The sequence below is a fragment of the Podarcis tiliguerta genome (genome assembly GCF_965153285.1).
Source record: "Podarcis tiliguerta genome assembly, chromosome: 3".
NCBI lineage: Eukaryota > Metazoa > Chordata > Lepidosauria > Squamata > Lacertidae > Podarcis > Podarcis tiliguerta.
In genome coordinates this window covers 70,527,762-70,548,183 of record NC_139536.1, presented here as the reverse complement: position 1 = coordinate 70,548,183, position 20,422 = coordinate 70,527,762, and the positions used below count along the sequence as shown (strand labels likewise).

The following is a 20,422-nucleotide window of genomic DNA, read 5'->3' as shown; positions in this document are numbered from 1 at the left end:
GGTCAAAGGAGAAATACTTTGCTGCCTATACTACAGCCAGAGGGCCACAATAGGTGAGCTAAACTTATAGCAGAACAGAAATGAAGAAAGGCTTGTTACTACAACCAGCCAGCTGAAGGACCTACCCAAAGTACACATGGATGAGCATTTCTGGATAAAGCTAACAGAGTGACAGGAAAGCTGAGGTCCTAATTCAGAAGAGCATACCCTTATTTGACGTGGTGACCCAGAGGTTCCAAGTCTTGAGAAGATATTTGTGTTGAAACCATTGAGCTGTAACAGACTCAGAACCAGCTGGACAGAATGAAAGGAGGCAGTTTTGGGAAGCAGAAGATCTTGCTCAAGTTGGAGAGGGCCCAGATTCTTTTCCCCTCCCTCCCGCCAAGTGAATGGGAGACAGATCATCTCATCACATGCTCCTTGAGATGCAAAATATATCAACTATCAACAGGGAAGTATAACTAACTACGTATTATAACCGATTTAAGACTCTGGTAGGTTGACAGATACAGAGACCACCACCTAAAAGATTATAATTGAATTCAAGGAGTTAGATGAGAGTTTTAAAACTATGCATATTCACTTTAAAAATAGTTCTCTTTTATTAAAGTTGTAAAAGGATATATGCGGAACACTACTGTATAGGAGAGTTGGGGAAGTAGACAGGAAGAGTAGCCCAGTGGCACAGATTGAGAGGACAGCTGTCAGAAGTGACTTTGCAAACACCACAGAGATCTAGCAGGAGGGACAAAAAGTTCAAAGTAGCCTTGTTTAATAAAGGGCATATATATATCCTGCCTGATTCATTAGTGGTTGCAAATGACACATGATGCAACAGAAGTACAAATAAAATGTCATATTCTAACGAGATGACATGTTTCAGGGGTAGCCAGTGTGGTGCTGTTTAGATGTTGCTGGGCCACAACTCCTATCATCCCTGATAACTGTCCATGATGGCTGGGGCTGATGGGAGTTGGAGTTCAACAACACTTGGAAGGCATCATATTGGCCACCTCCAGCTTATGAAGGGCAGGGAGGAATTAGGCCCTCACATGCCTCAGTATCTAAGAATGCAGTGGTACCTTGGGTTAAGAACTTAATTCGTTCTGAAGGTCTGTTCTTAACCTGAAACTGTTCTTAACCTGAGGTGCCACTTTAGCTAGTGGGGCCTGCCGCTGCTGCCGCACCGCCGTTGTACGATTTCTGTTCTCATCCTGAAGCAAAGTTCTTAACCCAAGGTACTATTTCTGGGTTAGTGGAGTCTGTAATCTGAAGCCTCTGTAACCTGAAGCGTCTGTAACCCGAGGTACCACTGTAATCACTATGTATTAGTTTGCAAATGGTTGCAGGATGCATTCTTCACACCACAAGCCTCAGGGCGAAAAGGAAGGCATGCTGAGTTAGTTGGTCCCCAAGTATGTATATCTGATTAGCAGTTTTTATATGTTATATGATTATATGTATTCTGTGTTTTTTTTTAAACAGAAAATTCTTTGCCAAAAACAAAATTACCTGAAGACAGTGTTATTTCATCCTACAACATAAACGCAGGCTATCCGGGGCTTACCACAGGAAATGGACTCTCAGACTCACCAGCAGGATTGAAGGAGCATGGGAATGTACCCATTATTGTACCATTAATTCCACCACCTTTCATAAAGCCACCAGCAGGTAAATTACTTAATTTGTAATGACCTCGGGCAGAAGTTCTGTTCTTGTTAGATACTGCTTCCTTATAAAATATTCTATTTACAATTATAAATGATTGATTAAGAATTGCAGAAACATGGAAACCCTTAACAGTTTCTCTCGCTAAGTGCTTTTAAAAAGTCATTCGATTAGAGCCAAACTAAATTATTTGCACTTAGATCCCATTGATTCCCATGGGAACTAGGGCTGCAATCCTAACCCACTTATCTGGGAATAGCATCACTTATGACTTACTTATGAGTAGATATGCTTAGGATTGCAGCCTAAATAATGAGTGAATTATCCCACTGATTTCAATGGGACTTACATGAAACTAATTTAGACGGGTAATGATTTCAACACAGTGGGATATATAGTATATTTTAGCAGCCAGCATTTTCTATAAATGTCTTTGTTCACCCCAGCCTGTCAAGGTGTGAAGGTGTGTTTGTTAGGGATATGCAAGGGCCCCAAGATTCATCTTGTATCTGTGCTTTTAGAAAATCTGAAGCTATTTCTGAGTTTGATCTGTAATTCAGGTTCCAAGCCACTCAGTATAAAACAAAGCTTGGTGTTCCTCATATACTGTTATGGGGAATCTTAAAAATGGTTATAAGTGTCCCCCCCCCCCCCCACAGAAGCAGATAAAATTGGCTGGCACAGGAGCCCCTCCAGAGTCCAGGGGCTTTTGTGGGGATTCACTTTCCTCCATAATCCATATTAGGGCAATACCTTTATATTATGCCAACTAAAACTTCAAAATCCCTATTAGTTTCATATTTTCAAGGGGGGAACAGGGGGTTAATCTCTTGCTCTGTCTTATCTTAAAATAATTAAGATGTTTCTGAGTGGTGTGTATTCTTGCTTGTACATTTTTTAAAACACTGGCAGCTTCACCCCAGTGAGCTACTTTCCCCTGTACTTGTTTGTGTTGCAAAATGATGCCCTTCAATGGGCAAAGGTGAAGCTGTCCCTAATACCTCCTGCAGAGTTATAAAGAGCTCTGGAGGCCCCTTCTCTCCCAGGTAAAGCAGTATATAATTTTTTTAAGGGTTAAATGAAGCTCTGCTTAACAGTGAGACATGTGGCTTTGATGGTGTCCTGCTCCAGCTAAGGGGTAGGGGATGTTGACATCATGATTTGACCAGAGGAAGAGTAAAATTACCCTGAATCATTAGCATCATTATTTTAGCCACAGCACAGAAAAGTTGCACAAACCTATGTTTTGTATTTATGATTTATACTTGCACACCACTCTGCAGTTTTTAAGTATAAAGCAGTTTGTAAATATTTTAAAATAAATAAGTGGTCCCAAATCCAATCCATCATATCGCCACTTAGGACTCTGAAATATCCCAGTCTGAAACTCTGGAGAACTACTGCCAGACAGTGTAGACAATATTGAGCTAGATGGATCAATGATCTGTTTAGTAGAATAGAATAGAATAGAATAGAATAGAATAGAAGAGTGTTCCTATGGTCCGACAGGAATGATTTGTGAAAGCTGTGCAGTTTTAGGTGTCATAGAGTTCAATTACAGAGATCACGGCACAAGCTTAATTCTCTCATTGAAATCCATGCTGCATAAAAGTGATTAATTTTGGCTAGGTGGTCCTCATCTAGGAACAATAGTTCCAGACACATAGAAGAATCCTGTGCCTTTTTGAGTAATGTTACACCTAAGTCCTACAAGCTGCAGCTCCTCTAGTCACCTCTCCATCAGGTTTGGAACAAACCCCAGCAACTTACGCTGAAAGTTGATGCACATAATTAACGGTTGTGTGGCTAGCCTCAATTGCAGCCTAATATGGCAGACAGGTTGTATGAAGGCTTTGCTTGGGATACCTCTTCAGATCTGAGCAATAGCAACCACATCCGTATTTATTAACTTCCCTGAGGTTACGTGTGAGATTATAATGTCCTGCAAATTCCATGAGATTTCTTTTAATCAAATGAATTATGCATTCATACAGTAATTTTTAAAGTGAATAACTCAGTTGGGTGTTTCAGCGGTAGAGTGCATTAAAGAATGTCTGAAAGTATTTAAGTAATATAAAGAAAGATTATCAGGATTAATATCAAGCGTGTAACTAAACAACCGTAGTGGTGATATTAATATCATGTGCCTGTCATGTTGATGAACTCATCTAGGGAAAACTGTGTTTCAGTTTAGATTGAAATCCTGTCTATTCCCTCTGAAAGTCTTGATATGATCAAATATATATGCCCCAGAGAGACTGTGCTGAAATGTTTTATATTTTTGTGACATTCTTATCTGGAGCAATTCTCTCCCATGTGGCATTTCTCGAGGTTTATATGAGGCATGATTCATTTGTATTGGGTGCTGTTTTTCATAAACTGCAAAAGTAACTGTTATGGCTACAGTAGGGTGTTTAATTGCTATGTTATTATTTACTGTTGTATACATTCCAGTAATTGCTGAATTTATATAACAGCAGGCTCAAATGTGTATCTGTTTAAGTTGTTGGGAGTTTTGTTGCACTCTGTTGACTTAACTGAAGGGAGAAATAGACCTAATATAGACTCAACATGTAGTAAAGAACATTGTTAATGCTTTGTGAAATAAATTAGGAATCATACAATGTACCAATCTTGTCAGCAATATAGGTGAAATTCAGGTTGGCATACTGGTAAAAAAGGGGAAATATAAAAAGCAGAAAGATAGGAATGAGGCGGGTGGGAATTAATGAGCAATACTTGAAGGGGTGCCTTTCTCTGTATATTCTTGCATAGAAGTTGAGATTTGTGTAGGAGAGCCATGGCAGTACCAAAGGGCTTTGGAACAAACTGCCCCTTGAAATTTGACTAGCACCCACACTGTTTGTCTTTAGATACCAGTTCAAGACATTTTACGCAGCCACTGAATTTGAAAGAGCAGTGAGACAAAAGCTGAAGGCTGTCTCACATGCAGTTTCTTTTGCTGAGCTTTGATGATTTTATTATATTGACATTGCTTTTTATTTAACTTGTTGCGACCTACCCTGAGACCTTTGGTTTATATAAATAATCTAACTAACAAATAAATAAATACGAAGAACTAGATTTAAATCTAGGAGATCTGGGTCCAAACTACAGATGCAATGGCAGAAGATGTGGTTCTTCCTCTGTCATACAGAAATTGTTCTGACCTTTATGGGTGCATAGGCAGGAGGTACTAAATCCCACCCCTCCTGGACTGGCAGTTTACCTCCCTGCAATAGTTCCTGGTGCCATTTTTCCTTCAGTCTTGTCTCCAACACCTGAAGTGAGCCCAGGGAGAGAAATGCATTTGGTGATGGGGAGTTAAGCAGGGATAAGAGGAACTGTTCACCACCCCTTGCCCCCTCCTCCTTGCCATATGCTGCTGAGGCTGAGAAAACATCAGTGAGGTGGCCTGCAGTGGTGGCAGCAGAGTGGGATAGCAGCTGAGAAGATGTTCTGGCCTGTTGTGACTGTTCCTCCGTGGCTTGCCTGGGCTGCCCACTGCTGCTTCCTCTCTCATCTGCTGCCGTGATGAGATGGCTCCCATCATGCTGTAGTGTGCAGAGCTGTCTGTTGGTGGCTAGCCAAACTACCACATGAAAACAGCCTTAAGGCAAATATATAATAGGAAATACTAGACACCTCAGAAATAGGCAATGTTACAAAACCTGTCAATATGTTTCTTGTAATATTTACTACCTTGAAAATTGACAAGGCAAAAACAATATCTGATTTTAAAAGAGGGAGACAAAAAACCCAAATTCTTCATTCCTGTGAGCTCTTAACAGTTTTCTTAAAACCAAACAAACAGAGATAAGCTCTTGAATTTGAAAGTTTCTCGTCTCCAAATAACATAGGCCTAAAGCTTTCACATTGCTGATAATCTTCTTGGAAAATAAAGCCAGGGTGGGGGTGGGGAAAGGATATGAGAACAGTTTAGTTATACTAGATTTCCACTGGCTTTATTCATTCACTTCAGACTGAAAGAGGGAGGGGGAAGAGCAACGAAACGTTCTTCTTAATTAAGACTTAAAATGACACTGCAAACTTTTGATGATTAATTGAAGCATGCTTTTGCCTGATGCATATTTAGTTATTATAATGTGATAATTTTACCTTGTTATTCAAACTGTTCCCACTGGGAGCATGATTTAACACTGTGAACGCTCCATGTTTATTGCATTGTTCATTATGAAACATACACAGGCTGGAAAACCATAAGGAGACACGTATAAGTGCTGTTTGTACAACAGTTAAGGGAAGTACTGCTTCCACCTCTAATGACATAACCCTGGAGTAGAAAACACAAGCTGGAACTCCTTGAATATCTATTAGCTGTATGAATGGCAGAGACAGTCATTCTGGTCCTTAGACAGCAAGGATAATAAATGTGTTGATAATATCACCTCCTCTAATTACAACAGTTAAGATGTTTATTGAGATAAACAAGTGCAGATATTGTTTTGTTTCTGTTTTCCAAACTGTGTTTGCATTATAACACATGGTGGTCTAAATATGTTTTTTATAGCATTGAGGAAAAAGAGGTAGCTAGTTAGTAGGATTTTACTTTAATAGCAAGTAGCTCATATTGGGGATATTAACATAAAGATTTTGGGGTGACTGACACATGATCTGAAAAAGTCACACTCCTTCCAGTTTGTTGCTCCATATTCCAGGTACACAACAGATACCAGCAGTAAAGAATGTTTTTCTTCACTAGATCTATAAAAGCATGCAGATTGATATTTTAGGAGATGGGCAGAGCAATCTTCACCATGATGCTGGAGGGGGTTAGGATACAACAGAGATTCTGGAAGCCTCTCCTGAACTTGTTGATGATGTAGTGGCTGCGAATAGGCTATTGCTGCTGCTAGTGTAATGCCCTAAAATGGGGTGGAATCAGGTCAGGGTGGAGACAGCTTAAGTATCCACTGCATCCTAAGTCAGCCAAGCAGCTGGAGACAGGTCTGATCTGAGCCTCCCTGCAGTGCCAGCCTGAGGCTGGAGTAGCAAAAATTCAGGAAAAAAACTGCCTCTCTTCTACCCTGACCTGATGGAATGACTGGAAGACCATGGCATTGAATCCCACCCAGAGCATTTGGTTACTTTTTAAGGCAATGCTACATGGAAAGCTTGACTTCTTTGTAGCAATGGCAAAACAACTTCAGGTTTGCTTAAGTTCTGGTGTAGATTCCAGACTTGTTCTTATAAATGTTAGTACCAATTAATATTTTTTATTGTATATTGTTGTTTAGGAAGGGGGAGGAAACCACCAAGTGGGGGTCTGCAACAAAATATTGCAGTATGGAGTGTTTGTGTTCAGCCCGTACTGCTGCCATTTCCCATGATACTCTGTTCCATCCCTGTGCCTTTTATTCCCTCCTACCGCTCAGCAGACACTCAGCATTCTGTTGGTTTGTTCTGGTGTTTAAAAAATCCCCATAGGTTATTTTTCTGTATTTCTTCATACCTAGGGGTTCCGCTGAACCAGCTGATACTACTCTCCCGTGTGTGGATGGTGCTATTTTACTTATGGCCCTGTTCACACAGCACACTGCCCCATTAGTTATAAATCATTATTAAGTTAGCCATAGCTAAAATTGATTGTTCAAATGCAGGCACACAGCTTAACTATGGTTTACTAACTATAGTTAATGGGAGCTCATTGATCAAGAATCGTAGCTGGTTTATATTAACCGTAGCTTGGCATGATGCCCAAACTTCTTAGCTATGGTTAAGAGACAGGAGGCACTTAAAAAGTCAATGAGCTGCCAATATAAAGCGGCTGTAAAGCAAAGCAAAGCCATCCATGCTCTGGTCTCAGTGGCTCTTGCTAGTGTCTTTTACTCTGCCTAACAACAGCTGTTCTTCCTGCCCTGCTCCACCTATAGGGAACAATTTATACAAGTGCTTCACTGTGCTGCAAGCCAAGGGAACCTCGTAGCTTGCTCTCAGCTACTGACCACTGTAGCATTCTTTTTGCTTTTCATCAAGGCATAATAGAAAATATGAAAATGGCACAAGGAATGGCACAACTTTTAAATGGGAGTGGGGAAGTTTCCATCTTTTGTATATGCTGGTAAGGGAGTTGATTCTGTTTGTTACTGGGAGGAGGGAGGGCGACAGGGACTGCCACAAGAGAAGGCATGATTCATACAGCTGACCAAATGGGCTGGTGCTGCTGCTGATACAGTGAGGCACTGCTATGGAAAGGATGCTGCAAAGGTGTTTGCGATAGCTGGCTGGAGTTGTGGAGAGGGTGTTTCTGATACTACCTCAGATAAATTCAGCTGTGATATAGTGAGTCATGGTTACTAACATCTGAAAGTTACCTTCCGATTATATAGGACATTGTTGTATATATCAATGATGGATTCACCTCCTGGGAGTCAATTTACTGTAGATATATGGAATTCTATATCTACAATGTTGCAGATTGTGGAAACACAGTAAAGAAAAGAAAAAATGAACTTTGATCCTGTTGGCTGTACTTTGTCTGAGTAACTGACATCACTTGAACCCATCCCTGTTATCCTGTTATCTGACAAAGGATATCTGTCACCCTGCTTTTCTCAGTACAAAACAAATGCATGTGTTTTAGCTAGAAGCCAGATCTTGAAAAATGCTTGTGTTTTGTGTATGCTTCTCATATCTGATGGATTCCATAAGGTGAAACAGGTCAAAATGTGAATGTAAATTATAGCTGGTCTGCAGGATCATAACTTCTGCATTCCATTCTCCTTGTCTAAAATTGTGGATATTTCACAAGGACTACTTACAGTTTTTGTATATTTAGTACCTGAACAATATGAATGCAATCCAGACATACTACTATTTCCTCTAGCCATGACAAACTTTCTAATGACTCTAATTGCCAAATGACTCATAGGATGTACAGCAGCCTTCCAAACTGGTGGAAAATTTGCAGTAGCTTCTTGTTAGGAGTTGCTGTTCTGTTCCAGGAGAAGAGCTGTAGTGCAGTTCTTTAAAGGTAAAGGTAAAGGGACCCCTGACCGTTAGGTCCAGTCGTGACCGACTCTGGGGTTGCAGTGCTCATCTCACTTTATTGGCCGAGGGAGCCGGTGTACAGCTTCCGGATCATTTGGGCAGCATGACTAAGCTGCTTCTGGTGAACCAGAGCAGCACACGGAAATGCCGTTTACCTTCCTGCTGGAGTGGTACCTATTTATCTACTTCCACTTTGACGTGATTTCGAACTGCTAGGTTGGCAGGAGCAGGGACCGAGCAATGGGAGCTCACCCCGTCGTGGGGTTTCAAACCACTGACCTACCAATCCCTAGCACCACCCGAGTCCCACCAAATCTTATGCAGCCATCAAAGTCTGTACTATATCAGAGTCCATGTTGCTTCTGACTTTCTGTGTGGGACTATCTGGGCTGGAATTGGTTGGGGAAAGTGCAGCACAGCCATCAATATATATACTACACAGTAAGTACTTAGTGTTTTGGTATTTTTTCATTAAATTAATTTTGTCGTTATTCCCTCCATCCCAATTGCAGTGTTGATCTTAATGATCCATAGGAATAGCTTGCTTTCCAATACATGTTGCATTCCTTTATTTACACTGTTTTTTAAATCAGAACTAGACACGTGTATTCTTTCCTGTATTTGTGGGTGAAGGGAATACACTAGATCAAGATTCAGTGGAGTCTCCACTGGTGGAAAGGGGAAGTAATTTTTGCCAAATTTGCCCTTGCTTCTGTAACCCCCACCACCATCTCCCAGATTGTTCCAGAGAGTCCCCCAGATTTTATTTTGTCAGAAGGTATAGAAGGCTGCAAGGGAACAAGAAATTGGCATAAATTATCTCCTCTCCGCTTCCCCCTGCAGATGCATTCAAAAAGTGGAGTTCCACTCCTCTCAGGTATGGATCCAATCCCATGTATTTAAATCATAATGTGAGAGGCAAAACCCATGCCATCACATTGCAGTTTTCAGATCTGAGGCCAGCTAGGCAGGACTTGGGGTGAAGGTTCAAGGGAGAGGGTCCCACAGAACATCACTGGGATCAAGCCTGTATTGAGTGAAAGCTACAATCAGGTACAGGTAGAACCTTGGGACAGGCTCAGATCCACAAAGAGCAATTCAGACAGGCCAATGGGACCAGGACTAAAAGGACAGGTATGAAGTAGGCAGGCAGAAAGGAGCACAATGGCAATTGAAATTCAGGGCCAGCATCAGGCTCAGGCAGAGATCCCGTGCAGTGCATAGTTTTGCTGGTTTGGTTGGAAGGTTGGGATCAGTAAATGCAGGGGAAACTCAGGTAGTGCTTTCATTTCAAGGAAACAGGGTGCCTCTCCATTGGGCAGTTAGTGCTACAGCATCATCTAGGAATTACCTTCTGGAGAGCACAGAGTAAAGTAGCATTGTTTTAATCCTTGCCAACCAGTGTAGACTGAAGCCAGGTCTGAACCATAAGATCTATATTTGTTGAAATAGCACAATGGATCCCTAGAATATGAGCTCTCTGGATGTGCCCTTGAATGACAAGTTCAGTGTTTATGTCATATATATATATATATATATATATATATATGCTCAGAAGTAAGTTGATGTTGAACCACTTTCAGAAAAGAAGTTCAGCAGGTCAGTATCAAAGAAAGCAGCATTAGGAACCCAAGCTTGTGTTTTCAAACTCAGTTTGCCACAGTGATTACAACGTTGGTACTCTGTTTGATTGCTATAAAGATGCCCCAAAGACTAATTACTAAACCAGTTTGTAGTCCATGCACTATGAACAATTCAAGGTTCAGAGAATCTGTCATAAAACCATCCCATTCCCACTGCAAAGGATTTGTTGTGTAGCAGCACTGTCATAATTCTGCAGAATTATTGGCTAACTAATTTGTACTAAAGGCATTTGGCTCCTTTCCCCAGCTACCATAACTCAAAACTATGTGCCACATTTGATTAATGTCAACAGAATAAATATTGCCAGTTTAATAACATTTTCCCCACTCCCAATTTGTGTTGTGATTTATATTTGTCAATAAAAGTTGCACGATGTTGACAATGAGCTTTTAGATTTAATCAGGCTCTTCATCTTTAAAGCCATGAGAGTTTGTGTTTTATGCACAGAGATTATGTGTTTTATCATCCTTTCGAATTCACTAGGTCAGAAACTTTGCAGGAAACTGTGACAGAAAACTGGCTGTCTGGAAAGATTTGAATGATTCTGAAGCTAGGATGCTTAGGAGATGGGAACAGAGAAGTGTGATCATAAAGAATACATGTGCATGAAAATGCAGTCCATGCAGATTGGAACTCCATGAGAACCATGCTGCATGATCCTTAAATTTGTAGAAAGCAGAGAATGGTGAAGTATAATTCAATTAAATAATGCATATATGCATATATATGTATATATGCATATGGCACCAGTATATAGCAGTTATAATAAGGCAACAATACTATGCAGATATTTGAGGATCAATCTAATTGAACACAATAGGACTTAATTACAAATAAGCAATCATAAGAACAGGCTCACACAAGTATTGGTCATGCTTGAGAAATTTCTATTTATTTCTACATACACAGGACCAAATAGGATCAAATGCCATGTTTTAGAGTACATGTGGATAACCTGTGGCCTGTGGGATACATACAGCTCTAGTAGGTATTCCATACTGCCTGCTCTAAGTCACTTCCTTCCACCACTGGACTTCGCATGTAATTTGTGGGTTCCCAAGCCTATTAAGTAGCTGTTTGGTTCGCTGTAGATAATGTAGTTGTGGTGAGAATGGCTGTGGGAAGGGGAAAATAAATTTTGTGTGTGTGTGTGTGTGTGTGTGAGAGAGAGAGAGAGAGAGAGAGAGAGGCCTCGTCTTCCCAATGCCCAGTGTCCAGGCTCATGTCCATACCCAGTTGTATTTACACGTACTGGCATTGGGGACAAAACACTGCCAACTCCTGTTGTCTTGTTCTTCCATGTGTTAACCTACTCACATTAGTCAGAGCTCCTGAGTTTCAAGAGCAGATGATGTTGATTCAGCTCTCTAGAGTTATAAATAATGGGAATGTTATAATATTCTTTCGTGTCAGTTACTGAGTTTAATGAATTAAAGTTCAACGTTTTCTTTAAAATGCTAAAAACCCTGAAAATGGCAGTGCATTGGATAATCTATAAAATTGATAATTGTTTCTAGACAGTTGAAGAATGAGGCAGCCTGTCACCAGCTGCTTTAGCAAACAGGCAGGCAAACAGAAACGTGCAAATATTTGATTGCTTACAGAGAAGTAGATACAAGAAAGATGACTGAAATAGATGTTTGAGGTGTAGCGTATGGATGTTTGACAGGATGCTCATTTTACTCTTCTTGTCTTTTCGCTGCAGAAGACGATGTGTCAAATGTACAAATAATGTGTGCCTGGTGCCAGAAAGTGGGAATCAAGCGTTATTCTCTGAGTATGGGAAGTGAAGTGAAATGTTTCTGCAGCGAGAAGTGCTTTGCAGCTTGTCGAAGAGCATACTTCAAGAGGAACAAGGTAAGCGTATAAGGAGTGCAATATACAGAGAAACTGATTCTACGCAATATCTCAGGTGACATCTTAATTTTAGAAATCCTAGTGTCTTCCCATTCCCTCCCCCCTTACCCATGCACCTCTTCTGCTGAACTATCAAGACTTTTGTTAATATATACCCTATTTAATCAGTTTTTATCAGCTGGTTGTACTTGCATTCTGTCAAGTCAGGTGTCTGTAAAGACAGGCAAGGATACTGTGCCATAAAAATAAGAGCCAAAAGTATTCTAATTGCAGTTACGATTTTGTAAGGATTATTGCTGAAAGGAATCTTAAAACCTATGCAGGAAAGCAGCAGGAATACAAATCTCATTTAGCATTTTGCTACCTACCTAGATAACATTAGCGAAGCGTTTATCACTTGCTACAGCTGACAGCAGGATTAGAACTGTGATTAAAAGCTTGATCCAAAGTCCTTTGTAGGTGACTTGAATTCTTTCCATTGACTCCAGTGGATCCTCTGTTGCTCTCTCATTCTCTCTTTCTAATTAATTTGTGTTAAGCATTGCAGACATTTCTGTTTTTTATTTTATTGGTGTTGGCAATACCTAAAACAACATAAATAGTCTAAGTGATAATTTCAAAAGAAATTAGATAATAAGATTAACATGATTTGTGAAGAAATTTGGTTGAAAATTGTTTTAGTTTACACACAGCTAGAAGCTAAGAAGATGCATTTGAAATAATATATACCGTATTTTTCGCCCTATAGGACGCACCGTCCCATAAGACGCACCTAGTTTTTTGGGGGGGAAATAAAGGAAAAAAATTATTTCCCCCCCAGGCGCGGGGTTGGGGAAGCCCGAGCTTCCCCCGACCCCAGCCCCCAAACAGGCAGCTCTCTGCAAGCCGTGGGAGCCCAGTGCTGGCTCCCGCTGCTAGCGGAGAGGTCCGCGAAGCCTGGGCGCGCTGAGCTCAGCGCGCGCAGGCTTCGGCATGCAGGCACCTCTCCGCCAGCAGCGGGAGCGTTCCCGCTGCTAGCGGAGAGGTCCGCGAAGCCTGGGCGCGCTGAGCTCAGCGCGCGCAGGCTTCGGCATGCAGGCACCTCTCCGCCAGCAGCGGGAGCGTTCCCGCTGCTAGCGGAGAGGTCCGCGAAGCCTGGGCGCGCTGAGCTCAGCGCGCGCAGGCTTCGGCATGCAGGCACGTCTCCGCCAGCAGCGGGAGCGCTCCCGCTGCTAGCGGAGAGGTCCGCGAAGCCTGGGCGCGCTGAGCTCAGCGCGCGCAGGCTTCGGCATGCAGGCACCTCTCCGCCAGCAGCGGGAGCGTTCCCGCTGCTAGCGGAGAGGTCCGCGAAGCCTGGGCGCGCTGAGCTCAGCGCGCGCAGGCTTCGGCATGCAGGCACCTCTCCGCCAGCAGCGGGAGCGTTCCCGCTGCTAGCGGAGAGGTCCGCGAAGCCTGGGCGCGCTGAGCTCAGCGCGCGCAGGCTTCGGCATGCAGGCACCTCTCCGCCAGCAGCGGGAGCGTTCCCGCTGCTAGCGGAGAGGTCCGCGAAGCCTGGGCGCGCTGAGCTCAGCGCGCGCAGGCTTCGGCATGCAGGCACCTCTCCGCCAGCAGCGGGAGCGTTCCCGCTGCTAGCGGAGAGGTCCGCGAAGCCTGGGCGCGCTGAGCTCAGCGCGCGCAGGCTTCGGCATGCAGGCACCCCTCCGCCAGCAGCGGGAGCGTTCCCGCTGCTAGCGGAGAGGTCCGCGAAGCCTGGGCGCGCTGAGCTCAGCGCGCGCAGGCTTCGGCATGCAGGCACCCCTCCGCCAGCAGCGGGAGCGCTCCCGCTGCTAGCGGAGAGGTCCGCGAAGCCTGGGCGCGCTGAGCTCAGCGCGCGCAGGCTTCGGCATGCAGGCACGTCTCCGCCAGCAGCGGGAGCGCTCCCGCTGCTAGCGGAGAGGTCTGCGAAACCTGGGCGCGCTGAGCTCAGCGCGCGCAGGCTTCGGCATGCAGGCACGTCTCCGCCAGCAGCGGGAGCGCTCCCGCTGCTAGCGGAGAGGTCCGCGAAGCCTGGGCGCGCTGAGCTCAGCGCTCGCAGGCTTCGGCATGCAGGCACCTCTCCGCCAGCAGCGGGAGCGTTCCCGCTGCTAGCGGAGAGGTCCGCGAAGCCTGGGCGCGCTGAGCTCAGCGCGCGCAGGCTTCGGCATGCAGGCACCCCTCCGCCAGCAGCGGGAGCGCTCCCGCTGCTAGCGGAGAGGTCCGCGAAGCCTGGGCGCGCTGAGCTCAGCGCGCGCAGGCTTCGGCATGCAGGCACGTCTCCGCCAGCAGCGGGAGCGCTCCCGCTGCTAGCGGAGAGGTCCGCGAAACCTGGGCGCGCTGAGCTCAGCGCGCGCAGGCTTCGGCATGCAGGCACCTCTCCGCCAGCAGCGGGAGCGTTCCCGCTGCTAGCGGAGAGGTCCGCGAAGCCTGGGCGCGCTGAGCTCAGCGCGCGCAGGCTTCGGCATGCAGGCACCTCTCCGTCAGCAGCGGGAGCGTTCCCGCTGCTAGCGGAGAGGTCCGCGAAGCCTGGGCGCGCTGAGCTCAGCGCGCGCAGGCTTCGGCATGCAGGCACCTCTCCGCCAGCAGCGGGAGCGTTCCCGCTGCTGGCGGAGAGGTCCGCGAAGCCTGGAGGCGCTGAGCTCAGCGCGCGCAGGCTTCAGCATGCAGGCACCCCTCCGCCAGCAGCGGGAGCGCTCCCGCTGCTGGCGGAGAGGTCCGCGATGCCTGCATTCGCCCCATAAGACGCACCCAGATTTCCCCTTCATTTTTGGAGGGGAAAAAGTGTGTCTTATAGGGCGAAAAATACGGTATGTGCAGCTCCTTCAGATGACATTTTCAGTTTTAGTTAATGATGCTGTGCTCTTTTTTGGCAGAGCACATAATGGATATTTGAGTCACCACTAATTTTATTTTTTAACAATTAGGGTTGTAACAAGATTTCACGATGCAGAATTTTTATACAAAACGTGATAAGGATTTTTGTATATATCTGAATACTAACCATATTTCTAGGGCAAGGTTGCTCAGAACTTTATAGAGAGTTGATGGCTGTTGGTGGTTGTGGGAAAAGCAAATGTGATATCCAACTAAGACGAGTCATACTCAGAGTAAACCCAATGTATTTAAGTAGCTTAAGTCCATTAATTTCACTGGTTCTTCTCTAAGTATGACTATCTTTGGCTATCACCAAAAATTCACAAAAGTTGGAATATACCCGGCTACAGGTTTGCAGTTGAGCTGGACCAGAAAAGGATGTGAAAAGAACAAAGAGAAGAGAAGAAGGGGGGAGGAGAGAATTAGATAGCAAAGCCTTAAGTAAGGAAGCAAAAAAACCTTCCAGGAAACTGGAAATGCCTGTTCATCGCTGCATACAGGTATCAAGCCACAGTACCACATGAACATCAGTTTGTGGACATGCTCCTGGATCCAAAAGATCCACCTTTGTGGATTCCTCCACACTGTATCTTTGGCAAGCTAATGTAATCCAAATACAAAGGAGGTTAAATTTGCTGTGGTAACATTTTTTTCGACTTACTCTCTTTTTTTCTCATTATAAATATAAAATACTGAGTTTTGTTTTTGTGTTTGAATCTTCTGGTGTGAAGGTATAGAAATAAGCAAATTTATATAGGGAATATCAGAAGAGGACTGCTTTGAAATGGCTGTTGTCATTTGGTTTGTTTTCAGTTTCTTTTGAAGGGTTTAGTATTTCCAGTGGTCCTTTTGATTTGTGAATTGGGGGGGGGGGCATTTTCATGAAGTTAACATATTGGCACAGAACATTTTAAAGCTAGGTGCTACTTAGTCATCAGGGATTGGGATTATGCCACAGTGCCTATCAGATGCTTGATATGATCAGTTTTAAGGGAGTAAGAGTGCTTTATGCCAGATGATGAAACATAGTCAGGACTGGGGTTCAGACTTTAGTGGGCCCTTGGCATGGTACCCCATTGGACAGCTCCACCTGGACCCCCACCTTCTTCTGTTGTGTGTTACCACCGTGCTCTACCACCATTGCCAATCATTTACATCAACCAAGATTGCATGTTTCCTACTGCGGTATGTTGCTTTCACTCTGCTCCAGTCGGAGGTAACCATTGTTCATTTTAGATTACCCAAAATGCAATAGCCAACCTGATGTTGATGTTGGGTTGACCATTGGATTTTGGGTAATCTAACATGGTGATTTTTCTGCTGCAGAACAGAGTTAAGCACTCAAAAGTGCTACAAGGCTCCCAATAACAAACCAGGGAACGGGGCAGAATTTAATTTGAGTGATTAGTGGCCACAATAAAGAGAGCGATATGGACCACTATCTTTTAATCCACAGGAAGGTTGATACTGGAGAAGGCGTTCTCCCATAGGCATTTTGAGGGTAGGAACTTTCAAGGAGGGATAGGAACCTGTGGCTCTCCAGTTGTTAGACTACAACTCCCATAATTCCTGAACATTGGTCATTCTGGCTATGGCTGGTGGAAGTCAGTAAACATCTGGGAAACCACAGGTTTCCCATCCTTGCTTTAGATTCAGAGATTATCTATTTCCACAAATGCCGGTATTCTTCTACCAGCACCATATTTTCACAGGAGTTCCACAATAATAGTCATCATAGTAAGTAAAGGTAAAGGTACCCCTGCCCGTACGGGCCAGTCGTGACTGACTCTAGGGTTGCGCGCTCATCTCGCTCAAGAGGCCGGGAGCCGGCGCCGTCCGAAGACACTTCCGGGTCATGTGGCCAGCGTGACGAAGCTGCAACTGGCGAGCCAGCACCAGTGCCGCACACGGAAATGCCGTTTACCTTCCCGCTATAAAGCGGTACCTATTTATCTACTTGCACTTAGGGGTGCTTTCGAACTGCTAGGTGGGCAGGAGCTGGGACCGAACGACGGGAGCTCACCCCGTCGCGGGGATTCGAACCGCCGACCTTACAATCAGCAAGTCCTAGGCACTGAGGTTTTACCTACAGCGCCACCCACGTCCCTCAGTCATCATAGTAACACCCTCTAATTAGACAACTGTTGCATAAATAGCCTCTCAATCTGTGTAAACAGATAACTTCTAATACCTATAAATGCATGCTTCTATATTTGGTGGGCAGAGTTCTTTGTTGTATTTCTGTATTTTGGACCTACTAGTGGTTAATATGTTCCCCATATGTTTTGTGCTGCTTTAAAATGTGGATTTTTATTTTGATTTTTTGTGTATATTTCTGATGTTTTTATTGTGATGTAAACTACTCAGAGATTTCTTTGAAGTATGGAATGGTATATAAATTACCTAAATAAAAAATGAAATAAAATAGCTAAAGATGAAGAATTGTACAGAAAATTTATGTAGGTCTCCAGCAACCAAGCTGAGCTTTTGGTTTCAAGATGGCCACTAGGACATATAGGGACCTGCAAGTTATCATACAGTATGTCTTTAGACAATGCCAGTTCAACTTGAAAAAGCTGCAGCTTTAGTTTACCTTGTGCCTACTAAATCCTTTTTATAATCTTTTTAACAAAAAAAAAAAAAAAGGTGCCGGTACTGCGTGCCCTTGAGTACCCCCTGGGGGAGCACTGGTCAAACTACTTCAGGACAATTTAGCACTTATTGGTGTCAGGATTTTAACTAATGCCTCTTCAGGTTTTTAATCAAACAAGAATGCCATTTCTCCATTAGTTGTATTTCGTTGGTATTTTCAGTCTATACATGTGATCAAGAGTAGACTATAATGCTCAGACATTTTCCCTTCTGCTCCTCATTTCAGGAAGGTGTGATAAAGCTTTACTAGACCCTTATAGTTTTTATAGCATGTGCTAAAGCAGCACATTGAAAAAGAATATAGTATAAGACCAAATTTGCAACGCTGCAAAAGTTTCACATTTACCAGTGACCTTTGAACTGTTATTGCCAGACTTGTTGTGTACCTGTCTTCCCCATTAGTCTAATGTTTATTTATGTATTTGAGGTTATGCCACTCTACACCTTCTCATTTTCAAACAGAGAAGTAATATGGTCACGTTTCACCTGCCTTATGCATGTTTTAAACAGCACATCTCTGCAACAATATAGTGTTATGTTACAATAAATATGTACAGCTGCTGCATTTCTGCTAACTGATAGGTCTTTGTGGTCATTTCATTTATGGCTTGGATTTCCTAATGGATTGTACTAGGCAGACTTCCCTTTCCTACCCTGACTAAGAACTGCAGCAATAAGCACTTAGCCTAGTCTGGGGGAAAAAATAGTAAAGAAGGGATACTCATTAGCGCTTCAAAAATAAAAAAGCAGAAATGATATATCTATTATTACCAGGTGTTATGTGACCCATTAGGATGTAATCTACATTTACATTTTAAAAACTCACTGCAGGGTATGTGCCATACATAAAAAACACTTTTTTACAAATATTAAATTGAGTCAGATTATTTATGGCAGCCACCTGGAAATTGTTCTAAAGCATGTCATCCAATATCACAAGCACACATGCTGCAAACTAATAGAGCCACATGCGCACGCAAGAAACAAAGAATAGAACACTGCCCAATCCAAGTACAGTGGTACCTTGGGTTAAGTACTTAATTCGTTCCGGAGGTCCGTTCTTAACCTGAAGCTGTTCTTAACTTGAAGCACCACTTTAGCTAATGAGGCCTCCTGCTGCCGCCGTGCCGCTGGAGCACAATTTCTGTTCTCATCCTGAAGCAAAGTTCTTAACCCGAGGTACTATTTCTGGGTTAGCGGAGTCTGTAACCTGAAGCGTATGTAACCCGAGGTACCACTGTAAAGGGTTTTGAAGCCCTATTCATTTCCATGGGAGAGCCTATTGTATGCCCTCTCTCATACAAATCAATGGGACTTCACATTTACCACATTTAAGCAGTTCTAATCTTTATACAGTACACAAATGACAGATACCAGGTAATCACAAAAGTGGCTTACATAAGAATATAAGTATTTGGTTTATTTACACTATCCATGCTCAATTATCCTATCTTAAATAAGCCAAAATATAAATGAGCCTTTGGGCTCAAACCAGGAAGTATTCCATTAACTATAGTTTCTCATTTTATTTAAACTGAGGTTAAAGGCCTTTGAAAAACTAGGGCTATATTGAGTTGCTAGTCCTACTCAGAGTAGATCCGTTGAAATCCATTGAAGTTAATGAACTGGTTTAGCTGCTCTTCCACTTCCTCAAGCAGAACAAATCCCTGCAGGGAGTAGCATCTAGTGACTCTCAGCTAATCTTTCCCAGAGTTGTTTGTGGCAGGAGGAGTATTCACAATTGAGTTCTGCTTCCTGAAGGTGTTCTGTGTATGTTCAGGAAGAAGCATCCAACACTCTTTATTCTTGCCCAAGGGAAAAGCTGGCCAGGATAAGGGAGCACACATTGTTAGGCACTACTACCTGAATAAAAGGCCAGCTGAGGAAGAGTTAAATTGCCATTTTGGCTCTGTTTGAATGAGCATTCTGGCCAGTATAGGTTTTATATTTGTATTACACTCACTCTTGAAGAAAACCAATGTGAACTTCATGTGTGTAAAAAGTGTCTTAAAAGAGCATTGCTCAGAGCTCACAAAATCTTGTAGAATGACCAGTTTCAGGCAACCAGAGCATAGCAGAATCTGACTTTTCTTTTTTTACATCTTTAAAATGACAAGTGACATTTCCATTGCATGTCACACTAGTCAAGTCTCACAATTTCACTTGGATGCTTTTATTAACAATTTCCATTCTTATTTTGGGATTGTGTGGGGATTCAGTTTAATTTTCAAAATTTGTAGCCTTCATAAACATGGAGAAAACTTGAACGGAAAAGTCTTAAAAATTGGAAACAAGGCTAATGGTGTGAAAGTAACGTTTATGTAAATCGCAGTCTGGAATATTTTTGTTAAGTGGGATCCATACAGTTTACTATGCCTGTGTTTACCCTTGTACAAACAAATTTAGTATGTGCAAACAAAATGGCATCTTGAAAATGAATATATGATGATGCATCAAATTATATTGCATGGTATAATCGGCTTTGCTTTCAGTTGCATAACAAGCAAGTTCTGAACTAGATAATGATATAATGATGCATAGCAATCTGTTTTGAGGAATCCTTTTGTAATTGGAGTTCATTGCCATATGATTAATAAGGAGATATATATACAGTATTTTTCTGTATATAAGATGAGGTTTTTTTTTAAATAAATAAGTGTTAAAAATGGGGGTTGTTTTATACATGAGGGTGTGTTATACACGGAAAAATGCGGTATATCTC

The 20,422-nt window shown here is 43.1% G+C and overlaps 1 protein-coding gene and 1 long non-coding RNA gene across 5 annotated transcripts in view; one reads left to right on the top strand and one right to left on the bottom strand.

Moving 5' to 3' along the window:
- LOC310674421 overlaps positions 1-12,836 on the bottom strand; it is a 32,201-nt gene extending 19,365 nt beyond the window's left edge. The window contains exon 1 of the long non-coding RNA XR_014509583.1: positions 12,549-12,836. This is a non-coding gene — a long non-coding RNA (uncharacterized lncRNA). The remainder of the gene's footprint in view (positions 1-12,548) is intronic.
- The window catches only part of SOBP (sine oculis binding protein homolog), a 142,819-nt gene that overhangs the window by 25,557 nt on the left and 96,840 nt on the right, over positions 1-20,422 (top strand). For 3 of the 4 annotated variants that reach the window (XM_083433449.1, XM_083433451.1, XM_083433452.1), the window contains exons 3-4: positions 1,486-1,671; positions 12,029-12,180. In XM_083433449.1, coding sequence (XP_083289575.1) covers positions 1,486-1,671; positions 12,029-12,180 — 338 coding nt within the window. The remainder of the gene's footprint in view (positions 1-1,485; positions 1,672-12,028; positions 12,181-20,422) is intronic. The other variant, XM_083433450.1, reaches the window with a different exon arrangement.